This window comes from Cervus canadensis, chromosome 13, assembly GCF_019320065.1.
Source record: "Cervus canadensis isolate Bull #8, Minnesota chromosome 13, ASM1932006v1, whole genome shotgun sequence".
Classification (NCBI taxonomy): Eukaryota; Metazoa; Chordata; class Mammalia; order Artiodactyla; family Cervidae; genus Cervus; species Cervus canadensis.
In genome coordinates, this window is record NC_057398.1 from 50,697,847 (window position 1) to 50,719,186 (window position 21,340).

General features: G+C 37.2%; 1 protein-coding gene across 1 annotated transcript in view; it reads right to left on the reverse strand.

Annotated features, from left to right (window-relative positions):
• DNAH14 (dynein axonemal heavy chain 14) overlaps nt 1–21,340 on the reverse strand; it is a 394,377-nt gene that overhangs the window by 165,889 nt on the left and 207,148 nt on the right. The window contains exons 34-36 of the mRNA XM_043484666.1: nt 19,002–19,091; nt 12,761–12,895; nt 2,251–2,454 (exon numbers count right to left, since the gene is read on the reverse strand). Coding sequence (XP_043340601.1) covers nt 2,251–2,454; nt 12,761–12,895; nt 19,002–19,091 — 429 coding nt within the window. The remainder of the gene's footprint in view (nt 1–2,250; nt 2,455–12,760; nt 12,896–19,001; nt 19,092–21,340) is intronic.

Here is a 21,340-nt window from a genome sequence, read left to right on the forward strand (position 1 = left end):
AGATGACAAACACATTTTTAATTCTTTTAAACATACCATTCTCATATCAATGTGAAAACAGCAATAATACAACAAATTTTATTTCCTTAGGACAAATTACTAGGAACAGATTTCTAAATCAAACAAAATGACAAGTTAAAACTATCAATATGTATTTCCAAAACTACCACCAGACATGTACAAATCTCTACTTCACAGTCTTATAATTATGGAATATTAGTTCTCTATTTCTAAAAAGCTTTTCGTAATCTGCTTTGTTTCAAATATTATCTTTTTTGTTATTACACTTTAGTATAGGGTAAATATGGAGAAGGAAATGGCAACCCACTCTAGCACTCTTGCCTGAAGAATTCCATGGATGGAGGAGCCTGATAGGCTACAATCCATGGGGTCACAAAGTGCTGGACACGACTGAGTGACTTCACTTTCTTTCCTTCTATAGTTCCTTTTGGAGAAGGAAATGGCAACCCACTCCAGTGTTCTTGCCTGGAGAATGTCATGGACGGAGAGACCTGGTGGGCTGCGGTCTATGGGGTTGCAAAGAGTCGGACACGACTAAGCAACTAACACACACACACTCACACACACATAGGGTAAATACAGTATATAGTAAATGAAATTCACTACTAATCTGTACTTATTACTAATGAGAATATAAACTTACAAGGTTTTTTTGCTATTCATATTTATTCTTTGATGAATTTTGTATTAAATAGTTTACACTTTTAACTGAAGCATTTTTGAATCTCATTAGTTTGGAAGTTATATTGGTGGTGCTGGGATCATTAGGCTATCCTCTACTTACGCTTAATCCACTGTGTTTTTCTTTAAAAGCAAGTATCTTTAACTTCATTTTATCATTTATTAATCATTTTAAAACACAATGGGAATGTAAATTGGTACAGTCACTATGGAGATCAGTACGGAGTTCCTTAAAAAACTAAAACTAAAACTACCATATGACCCAGCAATCCCACTCGTGGGCATATACTTAGAGGAAACCATAATTCAAAAAGATATATGCACCCCAATGTTTATTGCAGCACTATTTCTAATAGCCAGGACATGGAAGCTACCTAAATGTCCATCAACAGAGGAACAGATAAAGAAAGATATGGTACATATATACAATGGAATATTACTCAGCCATAAAAAACGCCATCTGCAGCAACATGGATGGACCTAGAGATTGCCATACTGAGTGAAGTTAAGTCAGAAAGAGAAAGACAAATATACGATATTGCTTACATGTGGAATCTAAAAAACAGAGTGCAAAATGAACTCATCTACAAAACAAAAATAAAGTTACAGATGTAGAGAACAAACTTATAGATACCAAGGAGGGAATGGATGGGTGGCATGAACTGGGAGACTGGAATTGACATATATACACTACTGTGTATAAAGAGATAACTAATGAGAACTTAATGTATAGCACAGGGAACTCTACTCGGTGCCCTGGGTGAGCTAAATGGGAAGAAATCTAAAAACAAGGCAATACATTTATCTGTATAACTGATTCACATTGCCGTACAGCAGAAACTAACACAACCCTGTAAAGCAACTGTATTCCAATAAAAATTAATTAAGAAAACCCCAACAATCCACAAGGTATATTTTCTGCTTTTTAATAGCTCATTGCTTTTCCCTTTTTACACTGATCATAGTAATTTTAAATTTGAATCAGTTCTAATGAGATGGATGAAACTGGAGCCCATTATACAGAGTGAAGTAAGCCAGAAAGATAAAGACCAATACAGTATACTAACGCATATATATGGAATTTAGAAAGATGGTAACGATAACCCTATATGCAAAACAGAAAAAGAGACACAGATGTATAGAACAGACTTTTGGACTCTGTGGGAGAAGGTGAGGGTGGGATGTTCTGAGAGAATAGCACTGAAACATGTATATTATCAAGGGTGAAACAGATCACCAGCCCAGGTTGGATGCATGAGACAAGTGCTCGGGGCTGGTGCACTGGGAAGACCCAGAGGAATCGGGTGGAGAGGGAGGTGGGAGGGGGGATCGGGGATGGGGAATACATGTGAATCCATGGCTGATTCATGTCAATGTATGGCAAAAACCACTACAATATTGTAAAGTAGTTAGCCTCCAACTAATAAAAATAAATGGAAAAAAAATTACTCTAGTAAGTATCTAATGAAACCTTGATATCAAACATTAGATAAGCAATGAAATAATCTATAATAGTGAAACAAAATAAATGTTCCATACTGAACTTACATTAGCAGAATCTGAGATTTTTGATTCGCTGTCTTTGTTTGAGTATTTTGTAGTGTTTAAATATACATAATTCCGAATTGTTGCTGATAATAATCCATCAGCCCATTCCATAGTATTAGGATCCAGATGTCCATATAGTTCACTGATAGTGATACACTTTGGATTTAAAATACAAATATCTATTTTTCCTCTTCTTCCTGAAATCTGAGAAAAATCCAGAGTGATTTTTAAAGACACTGACTATAGAACAATTGTCTAATTTTTTGTATCATTCCTACTAGAGGTTTTAGGAGAGATCTTTTGCTTGAAAGAAGGATTCTTTATAAAGGTAGCACTTTGCAAGACATAGTAAAAATTGACTTATTAAAATTAGCCATTATATCCAAATAATTATTTTTTTTAAATTACGAATACTACAAATGAGGCTTCCCTGGTAGCTCAGCTGGTGAAGAATCCACCTGCAAAGCAGGAGACCCTGGTTTGATTCCTTGGTCAGGAAGTTCCACTAGAGAAAGGATAGGCTACCCACTCCAGTTTTCTTGGGCTTTCCTGGTGGCTCAGATGGTAATGAATCTGCCTGCAATGGGGGAGACCTGGGTTTGATCCCTGGGTTGGAAAGATCCCCTGGAGAAAGGATTTGCTACGCACTCCAGTACTCTGGCCTGGAGAATTCCATAGACAGAAGAGCCTGGCAGACTACAGTCCATGGGGCCGCAGATATTTAGACACGACTGAGCAACTTTCACAGACACACAAATGAATACCTAGGAGAAGAATGGGGGGAAAAAAACCCCGTCATGCTTCTAAATGGACTTTGTAGAGGTAATGAAGGGACATATCTGGAGATGGGAAAATTATCCTGATTATCCAAGTGAATTCAATCTAATTGCATGAGTTAAAATTGGAAGAGGAAAGCAAGGGAGCAAATCAGAAACAGGGCAGTACAGAAGGATCTAGAGGTACGGACAGTGTGCAAAGATCTGAGAGAGGCCTCTAGAAGGTAAGGGCAGCTTCCCACTGACAGACAGCAAGGAAACGGGACCTACTTATTTATGCCAACACCTGAATGCACAAGGGAAAGAGTTCTTCCCTAGAGCCTCCAGAAAGGAACTCAACCTGCTGACATCTGGATCATAACCCAGTGAGACCCATACAGGACTTCTGACTCCCAGAATCGGAAGATGATAAATGAGTGTAGTTTTAATCCATGTAATTGTGGTTATTAGTTATAGCACCAATAGAAAATGAACATTTTCTATTTCATATATATATATATATATATACAACTGGATATAAGTATATATTCAGTATATATAATATATATACTACTATGTAAGTTTAGTCGCTCAGTCGTGTCCGACTCTTTGTGAACCCATGTATTGTAGATCACCAGGCTTCTCCATCCACAGGATTTTCCAGTCAAGAGTACTGGAGTGTTTTGCATATAGGGTTATCATTACCATCTTTCTAAATTCCATATATATGTGTTAGTATGCTGTAATGTTCTTTATCTTTCTGTAACTCCATGGCTGATTCATGTCAATGTATGACAAAACCCACTACAATGTTGTGAAGTAATTAGCCTCCAACTAATAAATGAAAAAAAAAAAAGAGTACTGGAGTGGGTTGCCATTTCCTTCTCCAGAGGATCTTCCTGACCCAGGGATCAAACCTGGGTCTCTCACATTATAGGCAGACACTTTACTGTCTGAACCACCAAGGAAGTCCCATATATTATATAAATATAAATATACTCAGCCATAAAAAGAATAAAATAACATCATTTGCAGCAACAGAGATGGACCTAGAGATTGTCATATTAAGTTAAGGAAGTCAGAGAAAGACAAATGATATCATATGATATTGTTTATATATGGAATCCTAAAACATGATACAGATGAACTTATTTACAAAACAGAAATAGACTCATAGATAAAGAAAACAAACTTATGGTTCCCAACTAGGAAGGTGGGGCAGGGATAAGGACTTTGGGATTAAAATATACACACTGCTATACATAAAGGGCTTCCTGGTGGCTCAGGCCGTAAAGAATCTGCCTGTGATGCAGGAGACCTGGGTTCAGTCCCTGGGTCAGGAAGATTCCCTGCAGAAGGGAATGGCCACCCACTCCAGTATTCTTGCCTGGAAAATCACATGAACAGAGGAGCCTGGTGGGCTACAGTCCATGGGGTGGCAAAGAGTTGGACATGACTAAGTGATTAACACTTTCACTGTATATAAAATAACCAATAAGGACTTACTATATAACACAGAGAAATAAGTATCTTGTAATAACCTATAGTGGAAGAGAATGTAAAAAAGAATATATATACACACACACACACACACACATATATATAACTGAATCACTGCTGTACACCTGTAACTAAACTGCAACTGACAGAACTGTAAATTAATTATATTTCAATTAAAAAAAAACTTTCCATTAAAAAAAATCCCATTATGCCTCATCCAGGAACACAATCAATATTTGAGCTAGGATGTGTTTTGTCTGGAGTCAGAGTTGCTTATAGAAGTCAGGAAGAGTAAGATAGTTTTAAGCTTCAGGTCATAATTGGTACTCAGACTTTATTTACAACATTCTAATTTACCTGATGCTGGGAAAGACTGAAGGCAAAAGGAGAAGGAGAAGGCAGACGATGAGATAGTTACATAGCAGCACTGAATCAATGGACATGAATCTGAGCAAACTCCAGGAGACAGTGAAGGACAGAGAAGCCTGGTGTGCTGCAGTTCATGGGGTTGCAAAATTGCGGACATGACTTAGTGACTGAACACACACATACATAGCCTGTCTGGTGGCTACTGGAATAACAGATGTCTGTGTCACTATTATGCATTTCAAGCAGGAAGAGTGGCAGGCATTTCTTGCGAAAGCTGCAAGAAGGCTAAAGACCCATAGAAGCCTAAAATAATAAATTTTTGATCAAGACATACAACAGACCTTCTAAGGCTCTAGAGAGAAGCTAAGGTAAGAATGTTTGAGATTAAAACATTCAAAAGCAGCTGCATATACAAGGGAATTGTGAAAGTCAGATGCAGGCCCAGTAGAGATGCAGCCACAGTGGGAGGGAAAAAAAACAGTGAAAAGACTTATACTTTCATCTCAGGCTGATCCTTAGGCTCAGTGAAGAACTATCCCAGCAGACAGCGAGTCTGTAAAGCCTGAGAAATGTGGCTCTTTTTATGAATGCTCAGTTTTCAACAATAAAAAAAAAAAAATCACAAGAATACAAAGAAACATGAAAACCTGTTCAGCCAAAGTAATAAACTAAACAGAAAACATCCCTGAGGAAACTCAGATATTGAACATAATAAAAAAAGATTTTAACTGTAGTAAATATACTCAAAGAGATGAAGAAAATCATAGCCAAAAACTAAAGGAAATGAGTAAAATGACATGAGAAAAAGTAGGGAATATAAGTAAACAGAAATTATAAAAAGGAACCAAATAGAAATTACAGAGTTGAAAATACAGTAGCTGAAATAAAAAATTTCAGCCGAGGTAACCAGTTAATTTGAGCAGCCAGGAAAAAGAATCAGAAAATTTGAAGATAGGACTATTGAAATTACCATGTTTGAGATCATAAAACAAATCTCAATACATTTTAGAATATTGAAATCAATATTCTAAATATTCTTCTCCAACTTCAAATGAATAAAAACAGAAATCAATACAAAAGTTGGAAAATTTTCCAATACATAGAAATTTAAAAATATACTGCTAAACAACCAACGAGTCAAAGAAGAAATGGAATTGAGATAATGAAAATAAAAACACAACATACCAACACTTCTGGAATACAGTGAAATTAATGCAAAGAAGAAAAAGTACAGCTATAAACACCCACAGTAAAAGAGAAAAAAGACTTCAAATCAACAGTCTAATTTAAACTGTAAGGAACTAGGAAAAGAAGAGCATGGTGAATTCAAGACCAGCAATAAGAAGGAAATAATGATCAGAGAATAGATAAACAGAGAATAGAAAAACAATAGAGAGAACCAATATGACCAAAAGCTGGTTGCTTGAAAAGATCAACACAATGGACAAACTTTCAACTAGACTGCAAATAGAAAACAAATAACAGAAATAAAAGCATGGACATTACTACTGTCTTGCAGATTTAAAGGATTATAAGAAAATGTTATGAACAATTGTGTGCCAACAAATTATATAATCTAGATGAAACACGCAAATTCCTAGAAACACAGACAACGACCAAAACCTGACTCAAGAAGAAATAGAAAATCTCAACAGATCTATAACCAGTAAAGAGATTGAATCACTAACCAAAAACCTCCTAAAAAGTAAAGTCCAAACCTAGATATTAGATGAGCTTGATGAAACATTTAAAGAAGTATTAACATCAAGGCAAAAAATAAAAAGGAGGGAACAGGTTCTAACACACTCTATGAGGCCCCATATGTACCGTGATTCCAAACCCAGACAAAAATATCACAAGAAGAGAAAACAACAGACCAGTATATATATATATAAAGTACTGGCAAACTGAACTCATCCAAATATCCATCAAGGGATGAACAGATAAACAAACTGTAATGAATGGATAAACAAATATTCCATATAATGGAATATTACTCAGCCATAAAGTAGAATGAAGTACTGATACATGCTACATCTTGGATGAACCTCAAAATCATATGTGAAAGCACCCAGACATAAGAGGTCTCATATTCCATGATGCCTTTTATATGAAATAATCTGAATAATCAGATGAAGCAGGGCAAAGGCTAATACTGCTTTGCCAAGAGAATGCACTGGTCATAGCAAACGCCCTCTTCCAATAACACAAGAGAAAACGCTACACATGGACATCACCAGATGGTCAACATTGAAATCAGATTGATTATATTCTTTTCGGCCAAAGATGGAGACGTTCTATACAGTCAGCAAAAACAAAACCAGGAGCTGACTGTGGCTCAGATCATGAAATCCTTATTGTCAAATTCAGACTTAAATTGAAGAAAGTGGGGAAAACCACTAGACCATTCAGGTACGACCTAAATCAAATCCCTTATGATTATACAGTAGAAGTGAGAAATAGATTTAAGGGACTAGATCTGATAGTAGACAGAGTGCCTGATGAACTATGGATGGAGGTTCATGACATTGTACAGGAGACAGGGATCAAGACCATCCTCAAGAAAAAGACCATCCTCAAAAAATGGATGTCTGAGGAGGCCTTACAAATAGTGGTGAAAAGAAGTGAAGTGAAAAGCAAAGGAGAAAAGGAAAGATTTACCCATTTGAAGGCAGAGTTCCAAAGAATAGCAAGGAGAGGTAAGAAAGCCTTCCTTAGTGATCAGTGTGAAGAAATAGAGGAAAACAATTGAATGGGAAAGACTAGAGATCTCCTCAAGAAAATAAGGGATACCAAGGGAACATTTCATGCAAAGATGGGCACAATAAAGGACAGAAATGGGATGGACCTAACAGAAGCAGAAGAGATTAAGAAGAGGTGGCAAGAATACACAGAAGAACTGTACAAAAAAGATCTTCACGACCCAGATAATCATGATGGTGTGCTCACTCACCTAGATCCAGACATCCTGGAATGTGAAGTCAAGTGGGCCTTAGGAAACATCACTACAAACAAAGCTAGTGGAGGTGATGGAATTCCAGTTGAGCTATTTCATATGCTGAAAGATGATGCTGTGAAAGTGCTGCACTCAATATGCCAGCAAATTTGGAAAACTCATCAGTGGCCACAGGACTGTAAAAGGTCAGTTTGCATTCCAATACCAAAGAGAGGCGATGCCAAAGAATGCTTAGACTACCGCACAATTGCACTCATCTCACACGCTAGTAAAGTAATGCTCAAAATTCTCCAAGCCAGGCTTCAGCAATACATGAACCGTGAACTTCCAGATGTTCAAGCTGGTTTTAGAAAAGGCAGAGGAACCAGAGATCAAATTGCCAACACCCGATGGATCATCGAAAAAGCAAGAGAGTTCCAGAAAAACATCTACTTCTGCTTCATTGACTATGCCAAAGCCTTTGACTGTGGATTACAATAAACTGTGGAAAATTCTGAAAGAGATGGGAATACCAGAGCACCTGACCTGCCTCTTGAGAAATCTGTATGCAGGTCAGGAAGCAACAGTTAAAACTGGACATGGAACAACAGACTGGTTCCAAATTGGGAAAGGAGGACATCAAGGCTATATATTGTCACTCGGCATATTTAACATCATGAGAAATGCTGGGCTGGATGAAGCACAAGCTAGAATCAAGATTGTAGGGATAAATATCTATAACTTCAGATATGCAGATGACACCAACCTTATGGCAGAAAGTGAAGAAGAACTAAAGAGCCTCTTGATGAAAATGAAAGAGGAGAATGAAAAAGTTGACTTACAACTCAACATTCAGAAAACCAAGATCATGGCATCCGGTCCCATCATTTCACGGAAAGTAGATGGGGAAACAGTGGAAACAGTGGCAGACTTTATTTTTGGGGGGGCTCCAAAATCACTGCAGATGGTGATTGCAGCCATGAAATTAAAAGACACTCACTCCTTGGAAGGAAAGTTATGACCAACCTAGACAGCATATTATAAAGCAGAGACATTGCCAACAAAAGTCTGTCTAGTCAAGGCTATGCTTTTTCCAGTAGTCATGTATGGATGTCAGAGTTGGACTATAAAGAAAGCTGAGCGCCGAAGAATTGATGTTTTTGAATTATGGTGTTGGAGAAGATCCTTGAGAGTCCCTTGGACAGTAAGGATATCCAACCAGTCCATCCTAAAGGAAATCAGTCCTGAAGATTCATTGGAAGAACTGATGATGAAGCTGAAGCTCCAATATTTTGGCCACCTGATGCGAGGAACTGACTCATTTGAAAAACCCCTGACCCTGGGAAAGATTGAAGGCAGGAGGAGAAGGTTGGATGGCATCACTGACTCAATGGACTTGAGTCTGAGTAAACTCCAGGAGTTGGTGATGGACAGGGTGTGTTACAGTCCATGGGGTCACAAAGAGTCGGACATGACTGAACAATTGAACTGAACTAAACTGAATCTGAATATACAAATCCATACAGACAGAAAGTCAACCACTGGTTTCCAGAAAATGGAGAGAAAAGGTAATGGGGAGTGATTTCTTAATCAGTAGAGGGTATTCTTCTGGAAAATTTGAAACCAGAGTGAGGTGGTAATTGCACAATGTTGTGAATGCACTAAATGATATTGAAATTGTACATCTTAAAATGGTTAATTACATGATATATGAAATTCACTTGAATTTTACTTTGCAGTGCATGATCAATTTATACCCACCACAGAACAATCCAACTTGAGGTAGACATTTTTTAAAGGATGTGTTTGTGGGCTCAGTTGTTCAGTTTTGTCTGACTCTTTCTGACTCCATGGACTGTAGCCCACCAGGCTCCTCTATCCATGGAATTCTCCAGGCAAGAATACTGGAGTGGGTTGCCATGCCTTTCTCCAGGGGATCTTCCTGACCCAGGGATCGAACCCGGGTCTCCCACATTGCAGGCGATTCTTTACCATCTGAGCCACAATGATACAAACATACAGAAGGGCATCTAGTACAAGCATTATAGAAGTTTCCCATGTTGAAGAGGGAAAAGAAGTGAAGATAAGGAAATAAAGTAAACTAAACTGAACTAAAATAAATAAAGAAAAGGTCCTGAACAGATCAATTAGGAAAAGTTTTGCATCTAGGAGGAAGATCAAAACAATTCCATTACCTAAGATCTTGCCATTAGTCTAAATATTTTTATTATATTTTAAAACCCTCATATATAAAATGGAGAAGGAAATGGCAACCCACACCAGTATTCTTGCCTGGAGAATCCCAGGGACAGAGGAGCCTGGTGGGCTGCCGTCTATGGGGTCACACAGAGTCGGACACGACTGAAGGGACCTTGCAGCAGCAGCAGCAGCATATATAAAATGTTAAAAATGAAAGAATCATTAAATAAATTAAATTATAGTATAGTCATACACAGTGCTTCCCTGGTGGCTCAGATAGTAAAGAATCCACTTGCAATGCAGGAGAGACTCAGGTTTGGAAACCTATGACAAAATTAGTGCATGCGTGTGTGCTAAGTCGCTTCAGTCATGTCCAACTCTTTGCGACCCTATGGACTGTAGCCCTCCAGACTCCTCTGTCCAGGGAATTCTCCAGACAAGAATACTGGAGTGGGTTGCATGCCTTTCTCCAGCAGACCTTCCCAACCCAGGTATTGAACCCACATCTCTTAAAACTCCTGCATTGACAGGCAGGTTCTTTACTACTAGCACCAACTGGGAAGTCCGATGACAAACCCAGACAGCATATTAAAAACCAAAGACATTAGTTTGCCAACAAAGGTCCATACAGTCAAAGCTATTGTTTTTCCAGCAGTCATGTACGGATGTCAGAGTTGGACCATAAAGAAGGTTGAGTGCCGAAAAACTGATGCTTTCGAAATGTGGTGTTGCAGAAGACTCTTGTGAGTTCCTTAGACTGCAAGGAAATCAAACCAGTCATTCCAAAAGGAAATTGATCCTGAATATTCATTGGAAGGACTGATGCTGAAGCTGAAGCTCCAAAACTTTGGCTACCTAATGGGAACAGCCAACTCACTGGAAAAGACCCTGATGATGGAAAAGACTGAAGGCAAAAGGAGAAGAGGGTGGCAGAGGATGAGATGGCTATATAGCATCACTGACTCAATCGACATGAGTTTGCGCAAACTCCAGAAGACAGTGAAGGACAAGAAAGCTTGCCGTGCTGCAGTCCATGGGGTCGCAAGAAGTCAGACATGACTTAGGACAAAAAAACAACAAATAGTCATATGTGGGCTTCCCAGTGGCACTAGTGGTAAAGAACCAGCCTGCCAATGCAGGAGATATAAGAGATGTGCATTTGAATCCTGGGTTAGGAAGATCCCCTGGAGGAGGGCATGGCAACCCAATCCAGTATTCTTGCCTGGAAAATAACATGGACAGAGGAGCCTGGTGGCCTACGGTCCATAGAGTCACAAAAGAGTTGGACATAACTGAAGTGATTTAGCAGACATGCACACACATAGTCATATATACAGAATATACTTATTGGAATGATGTTGTGAGATGTTTTTAATGACAGGGGGTTAATTCTCAGCATATAACATTAGGTGAAAAAAAAACATTAGGTGAAAAAACCAACATTAGAAAATTTGAAATCATTTATACATAGTACTATCTCAATTATCTACAAATATATTTAGTTTAAAAAATAATGAAAAGAAATACAACAAAGTGTTTGCAGTTGTCATAAATTTCTCACAATGGTACATATTTCTTTTGCAATATAAAAATATTTTTAATAAAACAAATTTTTGTCCACTGAGTTGTAAGGACTGAATGAGATAATTCAAGTAAAGGTGTTTTCACCAGTATTTGGTCCATATTTAGTACTGCATAAATATTATTTATTTTTATTATTGATGTGATAATTTATGTATTACTAATTATAATAAGTGCTTGAGAATTAACAGTTATTGATAACAGATAAAGAATCATGAGCTGCCACACAAATGATTTTGAAGCAGGATATTGCACACTAAAAGAATCCACATAATCAAGAACCTGAGTTTCTTAGACTTTTGGACTATATTACCAGCAATCAATCTTTAAGTAAGATAGTTAAAATACACACTATTTATTGGAGTCTACTTTTATATTGAATAAAAATATGTCTTAAAAAAGTAGGAGTTATTCTAGGTATCTAAGGACGATTCAACATTAGTAAGTCTATCAAGATAAGTTATAAATTAACCAGATAAAATATTAAAAATACATGCTGAGAAATCATTTCATAAATTCTAGGAGTCAAAAACTGAAATGTAATGAGACTAAAAGGTAATTTTCAATGTGTGATAGAGAATACTCATCATAGACTGAGAGCAAAATCATATTAAATACTGACATAACAACTGTATTTCAGATAACGTCAGGAACAAAGTATTACAGTTAACAGTGTCTTGGAGAGTTAATCAATGCAATAAGATAAAAATATATAAATATTAGAAAAGAGAAAAAATTATAGTCATTTGAAGATATTTCAAAGCAACTAGAGGAATAACAAGTGAAACCAAAAGTTAGTAAAAGGAAATAAATCATAAAATCAGCTAGAAATAAATGAAATAGAAATGAAATGTGATACACCATATTAAACTGAAGAATGAAGATAATTCAATAGATTACCTAAAAAAATAATTAAAACTATTAGTCAACTAGGTAAAATGACTAAATACAACATATATATTTTATAATTTTATTTTACACTAGCATCTATCAGTTTGAGATTCAAATGAAAAAAATCTTGTTCACGACAGTGATTCCTAACTACAAAATACCTAGCAAGAAATTTGACAAGTAAAAAAACATACTTCTGTAAAGAGAACAAAAAATGTTACTGAAGTATAAAATAAGACCTGAACAAAAAGAGAAACATTTTATTTAGTAGAATATTTACCTGTGAAATAGAGTCCCTTTCCTCAATCAATAGAAATTCTTCAATTGGTAATAGTGTTAATGCTCTTTCTAAAATTCTTCTGACTGTTGTTTTTCCTCCACCTGTTGGACCCACTAACATCACACCAACACAAGCCTAAAACAGAATTGCAGATTTATGGCTTAATTTTAGTTTACTGATTATTCAACAAAGCTGAAACCTGAAAGTTCTTATTTACACATACATCTCTGACTATATCCATGGGCCATTCATTCAAATTATTTTTCAATCAGTTGTAATCTGGATTCTGTTTTATTGACTAGGCAAATATTAAAATCACCATAAGTCTCCCAATTTTAAAATTCAAAGAATGATTTTCACTCTTGATATTTAATAGTTTATTTCACTTTTTAATTCTCATTTACTCCTGTGTCTTTCTCTGTGATTGGCTTCTGTAGTAAGATTTATCTGGGCTTCCTGTTCTCTATTTTTTCTCTTTTGAGTTCTGATTGTCCTTTCCATGTTAGTCTTCCCTAATTCATCCTTGTCTCTCTCTCCCCCACATTGTCCCTATCCAATTTCATCCATTTGAGTATCTTTAACCATCATCTGAATTCTAATGACTCCTTTAAAAAGTGTACATTTTTCTCAGTTTTTGATTCTAAATGCCAGAGTGAAATTTCAATGTGCTACTAAATACTTCCATCTGGATGTCACACATCGTTTTCAAAGTCAACATAATCTAATCTGTATCTTTTTCCCCCTACATTTGTTCCTTCTCTTATTTCCTTAATCTAGTCAATAAAACCACTAGGTACCAACTGTCTGAGCTTCCCTGGTAGCTCAGCTGGTAAAGAATCCACCTGCAATGCAGGAGACCAGAGTTCGATTCCTAGGTCAGGAAGAAGGGATAGGTTACCCACTCCAGTATTCTTGTGCTTCCCTGGTGGTTCAGACGGTAAAGAATCCACCTGTAGTGCAAAAGACCTGGGTTCGATCCCTGGGTTGGGAAGATCCCTTGGAGGAGGGCATGGCAACCCACTCCAATATTCTTGCCTGGAGAATCCCCATGGACAGAGGAGCCTGGTGGGCTACAGTCCATGAAGTTGCAAAGAGTCAGACATGACTAAGCGACTAAATACAGCATAGCACCAACTGTCTAAAGTAGAATACTTGCCTTTTTCATTCTCTTATCTCTTTGAAAACTTTTGCATGACATCATCTTTTCTTTATCACAACCACAATAGCCTGCCTTACCTTGGTGTTGTGAACTGAATTTTCATGTCCTCCAACATTCAAATACTGAAGCCCTAACACCCAGTGCAGTAGTATTGGAGGTGGGGGTCTTTGGTAGGTAAGCAAGTTTAGATGAGGTCGTGAGGGTGGACTGCATGTTGGAATGGTGTCTTTACAAGAAAAGGAAGAGAGACGAGAGTTTGCTCTCATTCTACTATGTGAGGACAGTGTGAGAAGTGTCCTGCAGCTCACCATATGCAGGTAGAAGGTTCTTACCAGAAATAAAACCTGCCAGCACTTTGATCTTGAATTTCCCAGTCTCCAGAACTGTGAGAAATAAGTCTGTTGTATAAGCCACTCAATCTATTGTGTTTTGTTAGAGCAGTCCAAATGGACTGAGTGGGTCAGATGCTAAACATCAGAGTGGGCCCCTCACCATCTCCTTTGGACTATTGCAAGAACATTGAAGAAATAACTATTTTTAACAATGTCTCACATGTATTACATTAAAATTTAAATATAAAGTTAAAATCTTTTTACTTCCATTTCAACCTCTATACCTTCACGAAAGCTTTGTGATTCTCTGGTCTGATAGTCCCATTCTGTAACTGGCAAGGTGAGAAAAGTCCAAAAAGCCTTGCTTATCAAATGGAAATTATATATTCAGGACTGCAGCTAGCCTGGTCCTGGGGCATCCTGGCTTTATATGAAAGAATGGCACCTATTTCTCTGGGAGCAATTTTATACCCCACTTAAACTCCTAAAGGAAAGCTGATGGCTCAATTGACCCTTGATTCACAAAGATTTCCACAAACGCCTTGGTCTGGTTTACTGATGGTTCAACTAAGCTGAAATCTGAAGTCTCTTGATGTCCAGCCTCAGGGTCAGCTATGGAGAATCAAAAAAGTCTTGTTTATTCCTCTCCCTGGGAAAAACTCCAATTCTTGGGCTTTTGTTGATGGCCTATTTGGTGTGCCACTTGGAAAACTACAGAACAGAAGATTAAAGATAATCCTATGGGGCTTTGTATTGTGGAGACAAATGGTAGCTGTTGATCAAACTACCTAAGTCATTCAAGGGCCCATGGTGAGGACCCATTCTGATGAGATTACCCAGAATTAGAATTAAGCTTCTGATCAATTTCTCTTCCCAGGTTGCCAAGACAGTTTTCTGGATGGAACATCACACTGGACGTCGTAACATCAAAGATTGCACAAAATAAAGAACTGTGTGTTTCTGATGCAGATGCTATCACTGAACTTCAGACTGGTGACTCCTACCAAAAGTTGACACAGTTGTCTCAGTGAGAGAAGCCACACTGCATAGGGCATGAATGATCCCCACTTACACCTGGCAGATTCTACATCAGATCTTTGATCCCCTCTATTGGGTCTACTGGTGGTGCTTCACTGATATTAACGCTATTCAAGCTATGGCCCTGCTATTTCAATCCGACTGACTAACTCTAGGCACACCATCACATCTGTTGAAACTAATCTGTGTCATGTGTTTGAATATCTGGACCACTTGCAACGTGACAACAGTGGTGTCAAACTTTTAATGCAAGAGTCACTCAAAAATGAGCTGATTGTCAAAGAATTTAATGGACCTTCTACACTTCCTACCATCCACAGGCATCTGGTATTATTGAGCACTGGAATAGGCTTTCAAAAACTGACTCAGAAAGATTTCTGACTCTATCTCCTTTCCCTTCTTTTTGTCCAAACACTTTACCAAGAAAATTTGGCCACTGAATGTGAGTTTCCCCAGAAAGAGATTATTTCTTTTCATTTCCTTCCTGAGTAATTATCAGCATGAAACAGATAAGAGATTACATAGAACGATTTTATAAGTTTGGGATTAAGTTCTGACGACCATTCCTGTACTTCTTATGTAAAAGCCAACCATTAACTTGCCTCCCTCCCTAAACCAACGCAAACTGCACCTTAGAGGAGATTATAAGGCCTCTGAGTGTCAATTTTTCACAAATTTACATTTCTTTGCCTAAAAGGTAAAAGAGCATCCTGTTCTGGTCACTTTCTGAGGTCTTCATTGTTGTGAAGACTCTCGTGTACATATAAAAATTCAATAAAATGTGTATGTTCTCTTGTTTATCTGTTTTTGTCAGTTTAATTTTCAGACCCAGTCAGCGACTCTAAGTGGTGCCAACAAATATAAAGACTTGTTATAAAGACTGTGCAGTGTTGTCACAAAGAAATATAGGACAAATAATAAAGTATAGAAGAAATCTATCCTTTTATATATGAAAACTTCCTATATGATAGAAATAATACATCAGTAAAGAAGTCTTAGGAACACTGGTTATCCATTCAGGAAAAGGGCTTCCCTGGTGGCTCAGATGGTAAAAAATCTGCCTGTAATGCAGGAGACCTGGGTTCGATCCCTGGGTCAGGTTTGATCCCTGGCTTGGGAAGATTCCCTGGAGAAGGAAATGACAACCCACTCCAGTATTCTTGCCTGGAGAATTCCATGGACAGAGGAGCCTGGCAGGCTACAGTCCATGGGGTCACAAAGAGTCAGACTGGAACTTCTTCTTTTCATTTTCACACAGGGAAAACTAAATTCCTACTTGATATTTTAATGAAAAATAAACCACAGACAACTTAAACATGAGAAATGCAAGTATCTAAAAATTTCAGAAAAATTACTGACAAAATCTTGATGAGACAGGATAGAAAAGATTTCTAAAAATAGGACACAAAAACACAAGCCATAAAAGAAGGTCAATAGAGATTACTGCATTAACAAAGTCTCCTGTACAACTGTATACCATGAATATATCTAAATAGTGTGAAATGAAAATACCTGCTGCCGTATCAACAAGCAAGAAATGTTATAGCCATCAGTGATTTCTGGCCTTCAAATGTGAATGATGGCTCCCAAAATTGTGATCCAGTGGATGCTGTGACCCCCACTCCTGTCCCCCAGCCCCCCACCCCCATAATGACTGCTGAAGAGCTTGGAAAATGCAAGAAGCAGCCATCTGCCACTCTTTAAGGTGAACAAGGAAACAGGATTGGCCCCTGATAGCTGAGGTTCATATGAAACGAATGAATTCAGGGAGCCCAGAGGCTTGCATCTTCCCATATACAGAATGCTAAATCCCTTAACTTGATACCTGATCTTTGATGTTCACATTGCTTGCTCCCTTTGTTGCAAACTTGTGTATGGCCTGACATCCCCTCCTGCCTCCTTGGACAGAAACAGTATGGCCTAACAGAAGCAAGAGATATTAAGAAGAGATGGCAAGAATACACGGAAGAACTATACCCAAAAGATCTTAATGACCCAGATAACCATGATGGTGTTATCATTCACCTAGCCAGACATAATGGTGTCCAAAGTCAAGTGGGCCTTAGGAAGCATCACTATAAACAAAGCTAGTGGAGGTGATGGAATTCCAGCTGAGCTATTTCAAATCCTAAAAGACAATGCTGTCAAAGTGCTGCACTCAATATGCCAGCAAATTTGGAAAACTCAGCAGTGGCCACAGGACTGGAAAAGGTCAGTTTTCATTCCAATCCCAAAGAAAGGCAATGCCAAAGAATGTTCAAACTATCACACAATTGTATTCATCTCACACGCTAGCAAAGTAACGCTCAGAGATCTTCAAGATAGGCTTCAACAGTATGTGAACCGAGAACTTCTAGATGTTCAAGTTGGATTTAGAAAAGGCAGAGGAAAGAGAGATCAAATTGCCAATATCCATTGGATCATTGAAAAAGCAAGGGAGTTTCAGAAAAACATCTACTTATGCTTCATTGACTATGCCAAAGCCTTTTACTGTGTAGATCACAAGAAACTATAGAAAATTCTTCAAGAGATGGGAATACCAGACCACCTTACTTGTCTCCTGAGAAACCTGTATGCAGGTCAAGAAGGAACAGTTAGAACCAGACATAGAACAACAGACTGGTTCCAAATTGGAAAAGGAGTACATCAAGGCTATATATTGAAACTCTGTTTATTTAATTTATATGCAGAATACATCATGCCAAATGCCCAGCTGGATGAAGCACAAACTGGAATCAAGATTGCTGGGAGAAATATCAATAACCTCAGATATGCAGATGACACCACCCTTATGGCAGAAAGCAAAGAGGATCTAAAGAGCCTCTTGATAGAACTGAAAGAGAAGAGTGAAAACGCTGGCTTAAAACTCAACATTCAAGAAACTAAGAGCATGACATCCTATCCTATCACTTCATCGCAAATGATGGGGAAACAATGGAAACAGAGACAGGCTTTATTTTTCTGGGCTCCAAAATCACTGCATGAAATTTTACTGCCATGAAATTAAAAGACGCTTACTCCTTGGAAGGAAATTTATGACCAACCTAGACAGCATACTAAAAAGCAGAGACATTATTTTGTCAACAAAGGTCCATCTAGTCAAGGCTATGGTTTTTCTAGTAGTCATGTATGGATGTGAGAGTTGGACTATAAAGAAAGTTGAGCACAGAAGAATTGATGCTTTTGAACTGTGGTGTTGGAGAAGACTCTTGAGAGTCCCTTGGACTGCAAGGAGATCCAACCAGTCAATCCTAAAAGAAATCAGTCCTGCATGTTCATTGGAAGGACTGATGTTGAAGCTGAAGCTCCAATATTATGGCCACCTGATGTTAAGAGCTGACTCATTTGAAAAGACCCTGACATTGGGAAAGACTGAAGGCAGGAGGAGAAGGGGACAACAGAAGATGAAATGGTTAAATGGCGTCACTGACTCAATGGACATGAGTCTGGGTAAACTCCAGGAGTTGGTGATGGACAGAGAGGCCTGGAGTGCTGTGGTTCATTGGGTTGCAAAGAGTCGGACACGATTGAGCGACTGAACTGAACTGAAAGTGAGGGATCGAATAACAAAGTTTAGATAAATAGTTAATTAACAAACCACTTTACTTTGAAGAACGTTATAGTAGATATCTTTTATCATAATTTTCTTTTCTCCTTGATCACACCTATTTAAACATAGGAGCAAATTGCTAACATGACATTCTATACTTACCTGAAGTTGATTATAAAACTGTATGATTCTCTCTTTTTGAGCTGGCCACTGTTGTAAGCCCAACTGTTGTGTTGCAATCTCTATTAGTTTCTTAAAGAAAAAAAATACATCAATTTAAATTTCATTGCAAATTAAACTCTTAATATGTAATCCTACAAAATCTCTCTTAACTAGGTAGAAAATACAGCACTTTAAAATGGTATTTCTTAATTTTTTAGTTCACCAACCCCAAATAATGAAAACATTACTTCCCCCACCAGAATAAAATACACAGAAAATTTTATGCTCACAGACCCCCAGGTAGCAAATTCATAGATCCTCCCCCAATTTAAGTCATGCTTTATTATGCATTTAAGAACTAGCTGTCACCACAGTATAATTGTCTAATTATCCTACAGTGAAGAAAAGGTAAAAGATTCTATATCTTTGAGGAATTTTTTGAAAGGAGAACAATGATAAGTATTTTTATTTTTCTTATTTGTTAATCTTTTTTTAACTCCAATCACCATTAAAGTTGATTTTCAATTTTGTAATGACTGTTTTACTGTTTCAGCGTTAAGAATATTCTAAGATAGCAAAATTTACAAGATGAAACATAGCAAAATTTACAAAATGAAAAACTTGACGTGGTTATACATTAGCTCATCCCAGGAAGTGGCTGCACCTTTGAAAGATATTTAATATTAAAATGCAGGAATTATAAGGGCAGCATGATTCCTCCTAAAGTGGGATTTACTTCAATGTTGATATAATTGGTAACTATGTCTACAGATAAAGTATGATTTATCCTTTTTCTCACTAGCCTCTCCTATACCATTTCTCATTCCTTGCATTTCTAAAATGGGAAGCAGCCAAAGAAAACACAGACACTCAGCAAGACTGTACAAACAGAGGAAATATAGACCCTATGAAAGGCTAACTGGAGGTAGGAAATTAGTTTTGAAAAGCAACCTCTTCCAAACAAAGTTGATGAGACTCCCCACTTATGGCCTGCACTGCTTGCAGTTTTAGATGTAGAAACTAGGAATCTCTGCAGTCACTAATACAAACCTAGATACTGCCTGGATACAAGTGAAAAGTCACACAAGTGTGGAGTAAAGATAGCATGGGATGCACTGAAGATCAGAAGAACTGAGATAATAAAAGAAGACATATTCAGATATACTCGGGTCATCCTACCTGGTGAAGGTTTTGAAATAAAATCATAATCCTGACCTAAATATTTATGGCTATATCAGATGTTCTTTGGAGTTAACTGGATGACAAAGTATATGTAGTTCCTATAGCATTATGTGGTTTTAGTAATTCTCAGGTTATCCTTTGGTTGCTCTGAGATAATGACCCCTACACATGTTGAATACTGCTAAAGACAGTAATGTGAATAAGTTGAATAGATTCCAACTTATTCCACATGCAATTCAAATTCTTGTATCACAAATGAACAAAATGTATAAATAGCACACCTACAGGGTATTTTTTTAATAACATGTCTTCCTATGTGGGTGTGTTATATATGATTGATTGGTCATTGTGTAAGTCATCAAAAACACACCATTAAATGAGACTGAATTATTCCACACTTAATATTAAAATCACAACTTTAAATTATCTTTGTGCCATTTCCATGAGCCATATGCTACAATTTGGTAACATTTTATTAAACAGTTGAGAGCTTGCATATTTATCAATGTAAAAATATACAAAGGAGGAAGTAGCTGAATAAATTAATATTCTCATATATAAAACTTTTCCATAAGCCATAAATTAACTTGTAAAACTGATGAAAAGGTGAATGAATAATGAGGTTCAAAAGTAAAATTAATCTACATGTAGAAATGTTATTACAATGCCAATGTTATTTGTTTTAGCTGTGCCTTGAAAAATGTTAAATGTAACACTGGAAGGACTTAAAACTTTTAATTGTAGGAAGGAGAGTAGGGAATTTGCACACTCTCTTTGAGAAGAATAGAAAGATGTTCACATAAGACAGAGAAGGAAAACTTGTCAACTGACATTTTCCTCCTTTTTTATAGCAAAATAAAAATCTTTAAAATGCAAATGAAATCTTCAAAATGCAGGCAAAACTTAGATGCAAATATCCACTGTCTTTCTCTTAGAAACCACACAGCAAAAGAAAAAAATCAAACTGCATTTTCATTAAAATAATGAGACAAAGAAAATATAAAAAATGTAAAACAAAGATAAGTGCTATGAAAAAAAACTAAGCATAGTTTAGAGTCTGGACCTGCAACTTGTTCGTCTGGAAAAGTCTAACTCATTTAATCATGTGGAACAAAGAATCTTACACTATACGTTGCCTTCAAAATTACATATTAAAA